The sequence below is a fragment of the Eublepharis macularius genome, chromosome 12 (assembly GCF_028583425.1).
Source record: "Eublepharis macularius isolate TG4126 chromosome 12, MPM_Emac_v1.0, whole genome shotgun sequence".
NCBI classification, from domain to species: domain Eukaryota; kingdom Metazoa; phylum Chordata; class Lepidosauria; order Squamata; family Eublepharidae; genus Eublepharis; species Eublepharis macularius.
In genome coordinates, this window is record NC_072801.1 from 4,386,884 (window position 1) to 4,401,528 (window position 14,645).

At 47.1% G+C, this 14,645-nt stretch overlaps 1 protein-coding gene across 1 annotated transcript in view; it reads right to left on the reverse strand.

Annotated features, from left to right (window-relative positions):
• The window catches only part of ABAT (4-aminobutyrate aminotransferase), a 53,555-nt gene that overhangs the window by 5,602 nt on the left and 33,308 nt on the right, over positions 1-14,645 (reverse strand). The window contains exons 6-12 of the mRNA XM_054993610.1: positions 9,166-9,215; positions 8,645-8,725; positions 7,960-8,052; positions 5,597-5,659; positions 3,341-3,404; positions 1,879-2,027; positions 367-504 (exon numbers count right to left, since the gene is read on the reverse strand). Coding sequence (XP_054849585.1) covers positions 367-504; positions 1,879-2,027; positions 3,341-3,404; positions 5,597-5,659; positions 7,960-8,052; positions 8,645-8,725; positions 9,166-9,215 — 638 coding nt within the window. The remainder of the gene's footprint in view (positions 1-366; positions 505-1,878; positions 2,028-3,340; positions 3,405-5,596; positions 5,660-7,959; positions 8,053-8,644; positions 8,726-9,165; positions 9,216-14,645) is intronic.

The window sequence follows — 14,645 nt, forward strand, 5'->3', positions numbered from 1 at the left end:
GGACCAAGGCACAGCAGGAGGGACTGGAGGCAACTGGGACAATGTACAGAGGCCCCTGATCTCTCCCCTGCCGAGGAACGTAAAAGCAGAGAGGATCAGAAGATAAAGGGGTGGCAGGCCTGGATTCGAGTCTTGCTTCTGGAGCAGCTTGGGCCAAATGAACTTTTTTCAGTCTCTGCTTCCAGTCTATGAATGGGAATGATAGTTGAGATGGATGTGTGTGACACGACGGCGCCATCTCCATGGGGCAGGGTCTGTAGGTTAAGGGGTGGTGTCTAGTAGATTGGGGGCAGGGTTGCTAAACACCACGCTGGATTTCTACCTCCCTGACAAAATGTTCCCATTTTAAAACGTAACTGGACCAACCTTTTTGGCAATGTCCCTCAACTTTTGGAAGAAGTCGTCTGAAGCATGGTTGTCTCCCCCTTCTGACTGAATTGGCTCAACAATTATCCCAGCGACCACTTTTCTCTTTTTCCTGTATTTTACAATCAAATCTTCCACCTATACATTAACATGGTTAAGAAAATACACATTTATGTATTTTTTCCCTGTAGCTACAGTAAAATATGCCTACCAATTCTATTTTCTAAGAAAAACTGAACTGGAGAACTTTGGCATTTTGTACCACATGTGGATGTTGGATTTTAAGAATCCTTAGAATTTTAACAACGATGCTGTTAATAAAAATATGAAGAAGAGAAGAGAGGTCCAATTGTCAACACAGACAAAGTGGAAGGTCATGGACAGAGACACATGTGTGTCACTGAAAGTGTGCCACAGATCATCTCTTGCTGTTGATGGATGTGTATAAAAGAACAAAAAAATAGCCCCAAATGTGCAAACATCTGTTTCCTAACATGTTAAAAAAAGTTTTGAATGTACCTTCTGGGTAGGAAGTAGAATTGGCACTATCTCATATCTTATGATTGCATTCTAAGATTAGTGAAAAGTCCAGTAGAATCTTTAAGACTAACCAACTTTATTGAGGCATGAGCTTTCAAGAACCACAGCTCTCTTCATCAGATGCATCGTCAGCTTTCGAGAATCCGATGCATCTGACGAAGAGAGCTGTGGTTCTTGAAAGCTTATGCCTCAATAAAGTTGGTTAGTCTTAAAGGTGCTAATGGACTTTTTACTATTTTGCAACTACAAACTAACACGGCTAACTCCTCTGGATCTATTCTAAGATTATTGTTTTATCCATATTACTTATTTTTTAAAAAAACTAATACATTGAGCCTAATCTAATCGAACTTTTCTTTGCTGATATTATAACCAGATCTGTTCATTTCATACGTCTTGCTACTTCTTGGAGCCTCTCCAATTATTCCTCCTTAATTGCTAGACTGGGTAAAGATTTCTACGTCCAGCAGCCAGTTTTTCATGAATTTCAGCCTTCTGCTCTGTCCTGCAAGAGTCCTGGTAAAATCAAGACTAAGGCACTTGACACCTCTGTGCTCAGTCCAGTAATATTAGAAGAATAAAGAGCAAGAGTCAGTAATGCTAGGAAAGTTGGAAGGCAGTAGGAAGAGAGGAAGACCCAAAATGAGATAGCTTGATTCAATAAAAGAAGCCACGCCCTCCAGTTTGCAGGATCTGAGCAAGTCTGTTCATGACAGGACATTCTGGAGGTCTCTCATTCATGGGGTGGCCATAGGTCGGAGGTGACTTGATGGCACATAACACACACAAGAGCAAGAGTGTTCCAAAGCATGCACAAAAGGCTTTCTCTTGCACTGCTGCAGAACTAGAAGCTCCTCCTCTGATATCTGGGAGAAAGGGGCCTCTCAAGCAAGGTGGGTGAGTTTGAGCAGAGGTGTGTGGGGGGGTGCCCCCAGTCCTCTCTCCAGGAACCTCACCAGTAAGCTCTCTCACCTCCTCCAAACAGCGGGCCTCTTCCTGTTCGTTTTCTTTCACAAACTCCTCCAGGGGGTACTTCAGTTTTGGGAACGGAGCAATAGGCCAGTCAAAGGAAGGGATGTCTAGCTTGTGAATGGCTTTTGAATGTGTGGTGGCCAAGCAGCCTAAACAAAGAAGGTGACAAACATACCGATCAATAGGGTATCCTACTTCCCTTAGCTGCACTCTACACCACGTGCCCAGGCGGGGTTAAATCAGGTCCAGTGATGGAACATTGAGGCAGGCAGAAGAATGAGGCCACACAGTCCTGAGGCAGTAGAGCCGACTATACCAATTTAGACTGCAGATGGGGGAAAGACACTATTTTTCATGCTAGAAACCCTCCAACTTCCAGATTCTTCCCGAGCAGAAAAGTGGCACCTCAGAAAGGAAGGCTTCTAGTACAGCCAGCCTGCCTCCCTGCTATGCTAGTCTTCTGTGTGCAGTTGTGGCTTTTTACTCTTTTCATGTAGGGGAACATTCAAAAGTGGTATCTTCCACCTGCAGACTGGAGAGGCGGAAGCCTGTTTGAGTGTTGCCAGATTATTCTGATTCGTGCACTGATCTGGCCTTTTGCAGCTTTTATCAGCCTTTTTCACTGTGTTTTTGTGCAATTCCGCACTCGTGAACTGCACCTGCAAACCACGCAGAAGGAGGTGCTTCCAAGGCCTGAATTCCAGGGGAACCTCCGGTATGTTAGGGCTGCTACTCAGAACTAGGGGTGTGCACTTGAAAAAGCTTCAGAATAAACCCTGAAATCCGAGGCGGCATGCTGCTTCAGATTCAGGTTTCTAAGTTGCTTTGGTATGCTCTGTAAAGATTCGGAGCATACTGAAGTGATGGGAAGGGGAGAAGGCCACCCCCACCCTTAAACTTCCACCCCCACCCCACTTGCCTGGTCAGGCCCCAGCTGGCCTTCCCTACCACCACTGCCACCACCACAGCTGTCTGGCAGAGAGGGCCTTCACTGCCACGGCCGGCGCAGCTATCCAGAAGACAGGGCCTTCCCGGCAAGGCTGTGGTGCCTTCCCTGCTGCCGGTGCTGGAGGCCAGCGGGGAGGCAGAAGGGCCTCCTCCTCCAGCCGGTGCCAGGTAAGTGGGTGTGGGGAGGAAAGAGTGGGAGTGGTAAAGTTTAAAGGGCCCTGCTGCTTGCAAAGGGGTCCTTTAAACTTAACTTCTGGGACTCCCAACGCTTCTCAAAGCATTACAAATGCTTCGGAAAGCTTTGCTTCAGGATTTCCAAATCAGGGCAGCATTCAGAAATAACAAAGCTTTCCAAACCAGGCCCAATTTAGGTATTTTACCCGAATCGGATACCTGAAGCGCACACCCCTACTCAGAACTATTAAGGAGACAGGTTAAGTTCAGCAGAAAGAACCCTGTTTCCCCCCACTGCACAGATCTCAACCCAAGAACAAAAATGTTAATTTTCCCTTACCCATGGTTCTCCCGTGAAATCCACCCATAAAGGATAGCATGCTATATTCAGGGCATCCTGGTGGCTGAAATTTAAAAAAAAAAGGGGAGATCAACATAATATTATTCATAATATCCAGCAGATGGCAGAGTCATCGAATCAAGATTATGTGAACTGGACTGGATAAGGAGGCAAGGCCCCTTCCAACATTATCCCAAGTACACAACAGCCATGCTGGTGGCAGCCCTTAACTGATTTGACTGTGAAGGTCAGAGACTGACTGCACAAGTCCCAAACACAGCATCAGCATCTTGCCAGAAGGGTATGTGCATGTGTACAGCCTGGTTCACACATGCCAAAGAATGAGGTGGTTGGGAAAACTGTAGCTGATGCAGGCCAGCTTCCGATATTTTCAAACAGAACCTAATACAATGGGGAAAAGCATCTGCCCTCCACCCTCAGCTTGCTGTGCTTGTTTTCTAGTTGCAGGGATTGTTTCAGAATAGTGCAGCTGGAGGTCCCAGGATATCTGGGAGAAAGGTGGGCATTTAAATACTTTAAATAAATAAAAATACAGGCCTAGTCTTAACTAGACATGGGCACGAACCGGAAAAAAATGAACCACCTGATTCATGGTTCGTCGCTATTCCACAAACCATGAACCACAAACTTCCACGAACTTTTACCAGTTCGCAAATCGGTTCGTGGTTCGTAGTTCGTGGAAATCAAATGCCCGGCACCGGCTTCTGAAGCCAGTGTGGGGTGTTTGAAACTGACAGCCCCCTTCTTCTGTTGCCCCAAACCGGCAGAAGAAGTCTGTCAGTTTCAAAACACCCTGTGCAGGCTTCATCTGATCAGGTGAAGCTGGTGTGGGTCATGTGAAACTGACATCCCTGTTCTCCTGTCCCCTGAGTGGCAGGAGAACGGGGCTGTCAGCTTCACTCACTCCATGCTGGGTTCAGCCCTGTTCTCCCGCCGCCTGAGCGGAAGGAGAACGAGAGCTGTCAGTTTGACAGACCCCACGCCCAAGGCAGTAGGAGAAGGGGGGCTGTCAGCTTCACATACCCTGCACCGGCTTCAGCGGGGTCTGTCTGACAGCTCCCCTTCTCCTGCCGCCCAGGGTGGCAGGAGAGCAGTGGCTGTCAGCTTCACTCATCCCTTAGCACTGCCAGCCTATCTGGGGTCATGACAAACCAGGCCAAAAAGTCGTGGGGTTCGTGGAGAACGCAGTCCCATGAACCATGTTTTCCTGAACCACGAACTGGCCCGGATCATGCGTTTTTTTTGTTCATATTGCAGTTCATGCCCACCTCTAGTCTTAACATGATTCATAGTGAACTTTCTATAGGCTCTGGTATACCTTAGGAATGATCTTGAGTCTGATTAAGGACTGAATGAAGAGCGTTTATTCAGGAATTACAACTTTGACAGAAAGCAGAGAAACAGAATAGACACTAACTACCTTACTAAACTGGGGGAGAGGGACTTCCAGGAAGAAGAAGGAAGTAGCCTAAGAATACCAATCTGGAGACATGCAAGAAGGAGAGAAGAGAGGAGGAAAGAAGGATTCCACTCTGCCATCTATCTAACTGTCAGGCCTGCTGTCCCTTGCAGGTATCCTGTGTCTTCTGCCTTCTTTGTACACAAGATATTTTATTTCCAGCACTTTCATGCAAGTGTAGTGTACTAGCTAAGCTATCAGACTAGGTTCTGGGAGAGAAGCCTTGGGCCAGTTTCTCTCTCAAGCCTCGCCCACCTCACAGGGTTGTTGTGAGGATAAATCAGAGGAGGGGAGAACAACATACACGGCCCCCAGCTTCATGGATTAAGGGATGGTTAAAAAATGAACTGCACACAAATATTCTTGACAATATTTTTATGGCTTGACTTCTCTTAAGCAAACCGCTCTGAGAACACCTGCCCTGAAAAGTAGCAGATGCATATTTGACAGATCAGTTAATATGCACGAGGATGCCAAGAAGCCCAATCCATATCATATCCCCAAGAGCAGGTATGGTATTCTTGGGAGCACACGAGGCCACAAGATACTTGTGCTCACAACACTCAAGGACCTGCTGACAATTACGAAAGGTGCGGGGATTTCAAGTCCCAGGTGCTTCGATGCTTCCATGCATCCACGAAAGGGCTGAATAGAGGCAGGTCGTTCTGCCACAGGATGGTTTGAAACACCCCACCCCCCCCTTTCCCCACATATTCAATACGCTTTTTATCTCTCAGAATCCCTAAAGCCCATCTCGGGAGCAAAGTGCAGCTTGCCTGGTTGATCATGCATGTCTCCAGCTCTTCCTTGGTGACGCTATTGTGGCCCCGCTCTTTGTTCTGAAAGAAACAAGCAAACAAAGAAAGGTGGAGTTTTTCTCTGAACTTTTGGAGAGGCTCAGCTCCTGCACTGGGCTTGAGAGTCGTCCCATAAAAAGATTAGTTTTGAAGACAATGACGACAGAGGAAAGACAGAGCATACTAAGAGGCCTTGGGATGCAGAGCTAGAAAATCACATCACAATGGAACCAGCTTCCTTATGGGGGCGTCTCTAGGAAGAGACTGGGCAACTAGGCAGAGACTAGAGGTGGGCATGAACTGCAATATGGACCAAAAAAACGTGCGAACCGGACCAGTACGTGGTTTGGGAAAATGCGGTTTGTGGGGGCCTGGTTCGTCACGTTCGTCAGTGGTTTGTGACCACAGACAGGCTGGCGCCACTGAGGGGTGTGTGAAGCTGACAGCTCCATTCTCCTGCTGCCAGCAAACGGCAAGAGAAGGGGGCTGTCAGCTTCACACACCCTATGCCGGGTTCAGCCCATGGGCTGAAGCCAGTGCGGGGTGTGTGAAGCTGACAGCCTCGTTCTCCTGCTGCCGGCGAGCGGCAGAAGAACGGGCCTGACAGTTTGACAGACCCCATGGCCATGGGCTGATCCCGGCATGGGGTCTGTCAAACTGACAGCTCTTATTCTCCTCCTGCTTGGGTGGCAGGAGAACAAGGCTGTCAGTTTCACTCACCCCACACCAGGTTCAGCCGATGGGCTGAATCTGGCATGGGGTGAGTGAAGATGACAGCCCCGTTCTCCTGCCACTCGAGGGACAGGAGAACAGGGCTGTCAGTTTCACTCACCCTGCGCTGGGTTCAGCCGATGGGCTGAATCTGGCATGGGGTGAGTGATGCAGTCAGCCCCCATTCTCCTTCCGTCCTGGGCGGCAGGAGAACAGGGGCTGTCAGATTGACAGACCCTGCACCAGGTTCAGCGGCTGAACCCAGTGTTGGGTGTGTGAAACTGTCAGCCTCCATTCTCCTTCCACCCTGGTCGGCAGGAGAACAAGAGCTCAGTTTGACAGATCCTGCACCGGGTTCAGCCCATGGGCTGAGGCTGGCATGAGGTGAGTGAAGCTGACAGCTCCCATTCTCCTGTTGCTCTGGGTGAAGCCTGGGTGAAGATCGGGTGAAGCCGGTGTGGGGTATGTGAAACTGACAGCCCTGTTCTCCTGTCCTCCAAGTGGCAAGAGAACGGGGCTGTCAGCATCACTCACCCCGCACCGGCTTCAGCCCATGGGCTGAACCCAGCACTAGGTGAGTGAAACTGACAGCCCTGTTCTCTTGTGAGACCAGGGCTGTTAGTTTAACTCACCCCGTGCTGGGTTCAGCCCATGGGCTGAATCCGGTGTGGGGTGAGTGGTGCTGACAGCCCCGTTCTGCCACTCGGGGGACAGGAGAACAGGGGTGACAGTTTCACATGCCCTGTGCCGGCTTCACTTGATCGGATGAAGCCTGCGTAAGGTGTTTTGAAACTGACAGACTTCTCCTTCTGCTTTGGGGTGGTAGGAAAAGAGGGCTGTCAGTTTCAAACACCCCACACTGCCTTCAGAAGCCGGCGCCGGGCATTTGAATTCCACGAACTACGAACCACAAACCGATTCATGAACTGGTGAAAGTTCATGGAAGTTTGTGGTTCATGGAACAGCGACGAACCATGAATCAAGTGGTTTGGGGTTTTTTTGGTTAGTGCCCATGTCTAGCAGAGACTGGGATGCTCCGGCTTTGGATTTCCAGCACTGAGCAGGGAGGCAATGGCCTCCAAAAGACGCTTTCAGGTGGAGGATTCTTTTTAGAGTTTCAGTCTCAAGGATAAACTTTGCTTTCAAGCAAGAGTGCAGCTGCCTACACGTGACATACCTGTATGCAGGTGATACACATCTGCACATCTAAGCAATCTGGTGGCTGAAAGGCTACATGCACACGCATAGGCTCTGTATCAACATGAGGCAGACTGCACATAAAGGCTAGTGGGTGCAACCGTATGTCTGCACACAGACAGGTAGGAAAGTTGCAATGGGAAAAAAAGATGAACAGTGAACAGAGGAAGCTGCCATCTTCTGGCTATTGATCCATCCACAGCTCAGTGCTGCCTACACCCTCAGGTGGGCTGTGGACCTCTCCCAGGTCTTTTCCTTGTGACCCCAAGATCTTTTGAACGAGAAATGCTAGTGGGACCTGCCATATGCAAAGTGTGCACTTGACCAAAGAGAGATAGGCTGGTCTCCATCTTCTAAGTATCACGAGTCGAGGCATATGTTTCTAGAAGAGACTGTGCCAGAAGAGGGGGAGCTTCCAAACCGTTTCTACTCACCCTGTACCACATGAAGATGGTTTTAAAGGCATTTTCATTGGAGCAAGATCCACAAGACATTGTTACAACCTGAGATAGACCTTTAGGAGCCACCTGTCAACCCGGGGCGGGGGGGGGAGGAGAGAAAAAAATAAGTCAGGGCGCTAGAACAGCTCACGGAGGAGTGATCAGCTTGATCAAAGTTATTTTTGCAGTGGCCTAGTATTCATTTTCCCAGTTAAGTTAATGGGCCCACTTGCCCCTGAAGAGGGCAGCTAAAGGTTTCCACGGCATCCCAGCAGACCTTTGAGCTGTGATCAGTGATGATTCAGAGTGTGTCCAACCAGCACTTTTTGCAGTGGGATGACATCACACCCACAAGAAGTCCCCAATTTCCCTGACAGTTCTGCCCCATGCCAACCCCGTCCCTGCCTGTGAATTCACACAAGAGATGGCTTTGAAGGTGAAATTGAACCAGATCACCTGCACAGGTGAAATTGGGCCAGATCATCTACTTCATTTATTGCTTTACATCATTTATTCCATGGCAGAGTGGGATTAGAACATGAGTCTTCCAAGTCGTAGCTCAACACTCTCACCACTGTATCACACTGACTCTCAACCACAAACCATGCAAGGGGCTGCCGGATCATCCTGGGTGATTTGCAGCCACACTTTCCCCCACCCCCAACTGCAGCCAACTTACTGTAAGCAAGGACTCCCTTAGCTTTTCTGCAAAGTTCTCAGGGGGCAAAATCCCCAGGGCAGGTCTGTTGACGAAGGTGCTCTGAAAAGCAAAGGGAAGTTCACCTTGAACATTGAGAGTCCTCGGGAAAACATGGGGTGGAATTGCCATGTTTATTAAGAGCCGAACCAGTCTCTTGGCCTACAATCTTCATGGAGTTTTTTAAACATCCTTGAAAAAATGCTGCAGGAACGGCATCAGGGGAACCGTGAAAGGGGGGAGAGGGCAGGAGCGCAGCTGTCTGATTAGGGGAAGAAGATGTGAGAATCCAGACCCCTAATTCTCAAGAGACAGCCTGGCTGTGTTCTTCTGGAAACAAACAACGCTGTGCCTTTCCCCAAACCAGAGAGGAATAGAGGCCTTGGTATGTATCTGGCCACGTTCCAAGGGATTCACGAATAAGGAATATTAATAAGCTTTCACAAATGCAAGCTGGACGTGGGTGGAATTTGCATCAGTGACTTTGAAAAGAAGCCGCTTACCAAATTCTGGGGCTGTTGGAGGAGCTTTATCAGAGATGGATGGCTGTAACCTAGAACAGAAGAAGCAGAAATGTATTACCTGCTTACAAGAGACCCAATTTGTGCAGCTTATTATGAGCAATAAGAGATTCGGAGTATATCAAAATATCCAGAACCTGTCTGGTTGTTTTGTTTTATTAGGAAAGGAAGGGAGGGAAGAATGATAGACTGCCTGAGAAATGAGGCCATTCATTGCATTCACCCCCCAAGAATCTGAAATGTCTGTGAACATCCCATAGTATCATAACACCTCAGCCAACACTTTGGTTTTTAGGATAACAACCCCAGCATTCTTTCGATGGCTTTGTTTCCTTAAATAACTCAGACACAAGATGCACACAGCGGCTGGCAGAAACAATACACTCAGGGGGTTCCACGTCTTCAGCAGTTCGGCTCAGAAGGATTATGCAAAAGCTATGCTAATTCTTTCAGGGTTGTACAAAACTCCTTCTCCAGCATCTTCCTCTGCTTTCATACCACCTCTTTTAGATCATAGAAGGAACATAGAGCTGGAAAGATCCCAAGAGTCATCTAGTCCAGCCCCCTGCACAGTACAGGAAATTCACAGCTCCCCCACCCCCAGTGACCTCTGCTCCGTGCCCAGAGGAAAGCAAAAAACCTCAAGGATCCCTGGCCTGGAGGAAAATTCCTTCCTGACCCTGAAGTGGCAATCAGCACTGCCCTGGGCATATAAGGAAGGGCCATGAGAGCCCAGCACCGGCTCTTCCCTTCCTGTCCTCCATCTCACAATCTGCCCAAATTCACACCGTCATAGAATTAGCACTGAAGTCAGATGGCCATCTAGCCTCTGCTTAAAAACCTCCAAAGGAGAGCCCACCACCTGTCTGCCATGCCTCAGCTACCTGCCTGGGTCCCTGTGTGCTACTTGGATGGGGGGAAGGGAAGACGGTGTGAACCCACCCCCCTAGCTCCTACCGCCTTATCTGTCTCCTGCTGTTTTGTTTACACATGCCTTCCTGCTTTGTCCGAGAAGGGATGAGAAGAGGAACTCTTCTCACGGGACACACTAACAATTCCCCACCTGAAAGCTGTGCACCAAAACTAACGGTCCCAGCTGTGGGAAGGGTGGGTGAGGGGAGTATAACCAGGGCTTTTTTTCTGGGAAAAGAGGTAGTGGAACTCAGTGGTGGAACTCAGGACCACACAATGACATCACTTTGGGTCAGCTGGAACAAGGGGGGAGTTTTTAAAAGTTTAAATTGCCCTCAGCAAAAATGGTCACATGGCCAGTGGCCCCGCCCCCTAGTCTCCAGACAGAGGGGAGTTGAGATTGCCCTCTGTGCCAGCGTGGTGCAGAGGGCAATCTCAACTCCCCTCTATCTGGAGATCAGGGGGCGGGGCCACCAGCCATGTGACCATTTTCAAGAGGTGCTGGAACTCCATTCCACCACGTACCAAGCCCTGAGTTTAACCATTGATGCTTCGCTTTGTACCAGCATTCCTGCCAATGCCTTGTTGGAGTCATGAACTTGTGATCCAGTAATAAAGAGCTTTAACTCATACAGCCTGGTCTGGTGCCGTGAAGTATCTGAGGGGTCACCTGTCGGACCCTGACACCACCTCCCGAGGAAGCCTGTTCCACTGAGGAACTGTTCTAACTGTCGGGAAGTTCTTTCTAACGCCTAGCCAAAAACTCTTTTGCTTTAATTTTAACCCTTTGTTTCTGGTCCAACCCACTGGAGCAACAGAAAACAACTCTGCTGCATCCTCTACGTAACAGCCATTCAAATACTTGAAGAGAGCTATCACATCACTTCTCAGTCATCTCTTCTCCTGGCTAAACATGCTCAGCTCCTTCAACATTTCCTCATAAGATTCGGTCTCCAGACCCCTCACCATCTTTGTTGCCCTCCTTTGGACATGTTCCAACTTGTCAACATCCTTCTTAAACTTTGGCGCCTAAAAGTCCAAGTGAGGTCTAATCAGAGCAAAGTGATACCATCAGTTCGAGTGATCTGGACAGTAGACTTCAGCTGATACAGCCTAAAATTGCATTTGCCTTTTTAACTACCACTGTGATCTAAGACCCCTAGATCATTTTCACGCATGCTGCTGCCAAGACAAGTCTCCCTCATCCTATAATTATGCATTTGATTTTTCCTACCTAAATGCAGAACTTTACATGTATCTCTGTTGAAATTCATGGTGTTAGTTTTTAGCCCAGTTTTCCAGCCTGTCAAGATCATCCTGAATCTTGTTTTTACTGTGTTTGCTATCCCTCCCAATTTAGTATCATCTGCAAATTTAATAGCATGCCCTCTATTTTTTCATCCAAGTCATTTATAAAGATGTTGGACAACACATGAGTCAGGACAGATCCCTGAGGTACTCCACTTGTCACTCCTCTCCATGAGGATGAAGAACCATTTACAAGCACTTTTTGGATGTGATTTGTCAACCAGTTACAAATCCACCTAACAGTAAAAAAGGTAAAGGTGCAAGCAGCGAGTCATTACCGACTCATGGGAGGACATTACATCACAATGTTTTCTTGGCAGACTTTTAATGGGGTGGTTTTCCATTGCCTTCCCCAGTCATCTACACTTTACCCCCAGGAAACTGGATACTCATTTTACCGATCTTGGAAAGATGAAAGGCTGAGTCAACTTTGAGCTGGCCATCTGAACCCGGCATCTGCCAGGATTGGACTCAGGTCGTGAACAGAGCGTGGGCTGCAGTATTGCAGCTTACCACTCTGCGCCACGGGGCTCTCTATTTTTCCACCTAACAGTGCTCAGATTCAAATCACATTTTACAAAGTTGTCAACAAGAATTTCATGTTGAACCTTATCAAAAGCCTTACTGAAATCAAACTATGTCTACAGCATTCCCCTTGTGGGAAGTAGATTTAATGGAGAATATTATATATACCCTTATGTACCTTTACTACTGCCATGCAATATTATTCTCAGGAGCTAATGTAGCACTCGTAACGCAACTTGCAAGAAAATGAGACTTGAAACAAAATGACCAATGCAGAATGCATGTTATGAATGTTAATCACTGTGAAGCTTGCTATAAGGTAGTTGCACCCGCAGGACACCTGCTCATGACTTGATACAGAAACTTCTTAGTAAAGCTGCTTTATGTTAAATGTGGCAATAGAGAAAGGGGACAGAAAATGTGTTACTGAAAGAAGGAAGCTAGCTGTGAGTTAATCAGATTAAGCTGTACCTTTCAAGGCTGAGAAGAAGCCCTAGAGAAAGGGGAAAGGGTGCTAAATGTAACAGCAAGCACATTCCTCAGGAAGGGAGAGCGATCCCCTCCCACAGAACCCAGCATACAAAGTTCCCAGAAGCAACATTGGGGTGCCCTTGGTAAAGTGATATATAAGCTAGAGAAGGGGGCAAAGTGAAAAAGCCTATGAAAGAGATTGGTGGGAAAGGAGGAAAGATGTTCCTCCTAGAGATAGACAGATGAGATAAGCAATGGCAATCAGGAAATATTGTAATTATGCTGTTGACCAAAGATGTTTCTTCCAGTAAGCATACCCCTGGACTATTATATCATTAGAGGTGGTAGCCCACTTGAGCCAATGGGGACCACAGTAATATTTGAACCAATAGAACAACAAATATTGTAATTAATCAAAAGGTATAAAATGTTTTGCACAGCTATTGTTGCTTTGACGAGCGTTGGACACGAGGAGACCTTTTACTCTCTGCGTAACCATCATTCCTCCACGTTTAATAAATGTTGTAGACTTGCTTCGTTCACAGGACTCTGCGCCTGTCTCTTCTTATAATTGGCTGAGGAACATTCAGACCACAGATTGTGTGGAACACCCTGATCCAACAAACGATTAATTCTCTCAGAAAAATAAGATAAGGTTAGTCTGGCATTACTAGTTCTTGAGGAACCCATCCTGCCTCTTAGTAATCACAGCTGTCTTCTCTAAATGCTCAAGGACTGATTGATTGATGATTTGTTCTAAAACCTTTCCAGGTAGGGATGACAAGCTGATGGGTCAGTAGTTAACCTGGATCCTCCTTTTTCCCCTTCTTGAAGATGAGGACAAAATTTGCCCACCTCCAATCTTCTGGCACCTCACCTGGTCTCCAAAAACTCTCAAAAATGGTAGACAGAGGCTCCCAACTTACTTCAGCAACATTTAGCAACCTAGGATGTAATTCATCAGGCCTTGAGGACTTGAGTTCATTTAAAGAAGTTAGGTTTTTATGTACCACCCCATCCCTATCCTAAGCTGCAACTTCTTCCTTCATCATGAGTTTTATTTTTGTCAGGTTAAGCATAGTTTCCCTTGCCAGAGAAGATCAACAAAGTAGGAACTGAGCAGTTCTGCCCCATCCTTATCACCTGATAAAATTTCACTTTCTTCTCGCAGAGAGACTTCCTTGTGCATTTTCTTGCTCAGAACAGAACTAAAGAATCTTTCTTTGACACGAGCGTAAGCTCATACTGAACTTTAGCCTTTCTAAAACACTCTCTACAAGCATGGGTAATTGGTTTACATTCATTCTTGGTTATATGGTCCTCCTTCCATTTCTTAAATATGTCTTTTTAAATTCTCAGATCTTTAGCAAGCTATTTATGAAGTCACTCTGGCTTCTTAGATTCCATCCATTTTTCCTTCTCATTGGAACTGTTTGTGATTGTGTCCTCAGTATCTCACTTTTAACAAACTCCCACCCATCTTGAACTCCCTTCTCCTTAAGCATTTTTGCCTATGAGATTCTACCTAGCATAATTTAGAGCTTGCTAAAATTAGCTTTTATAAAATCCAACCTATATGTCTGACCACATTCAGCTTTTCCCTTTCCCAAGATCTTAAACTCCAAAATCTCATGGTCACTATAACCCAGGGTGCCCACTACTTTCATTTCATCAGCCAGTTCTTCCCTGTTGGTGAGAATCAAGTCCAAGACAGCAGACCCCCTTGTTTCTTTCACCTCTTTCTAGAAGATGAAGTTGTCAGCAAGGCAAGTCAGGATCTTCCATTTTTAGCAGAGTTTGACTTCCAACAGATTATCAGTGTAACTGAAATCTCCCATGACCACTATGTCTTGTCTCTGAAAAATTTATAATCTGGTCTAGGAGTGTATTATCCAGTAGACATGGGCACGGACAGAAAAAAAAAACTGAACATGGTGTTCGTTGTTTGTTGCCATCCATGAACAATGAACACTGATGAACATGATCCTGCCATGAACATGTTCATTGTTTTTTGGGGCCAGCAGGCTCTCCTCCAGCCATCAAGATCGCTACTCCACCACTACCAGAAACCCTACATGAGCAGGCAGCAGGAAAGGTACCAATAATAAATAATAGCTTGGCCCCAGAGCCTGGCAGCAACCCTGGAACCTGAAGGGGTACATCCCTATCCCACCACACACAAAGAAAATTCAAGCTCCAACGCACTCACCCTGTCTAACAGCAGCTGTCTCTCCCCGAAAGCCAGA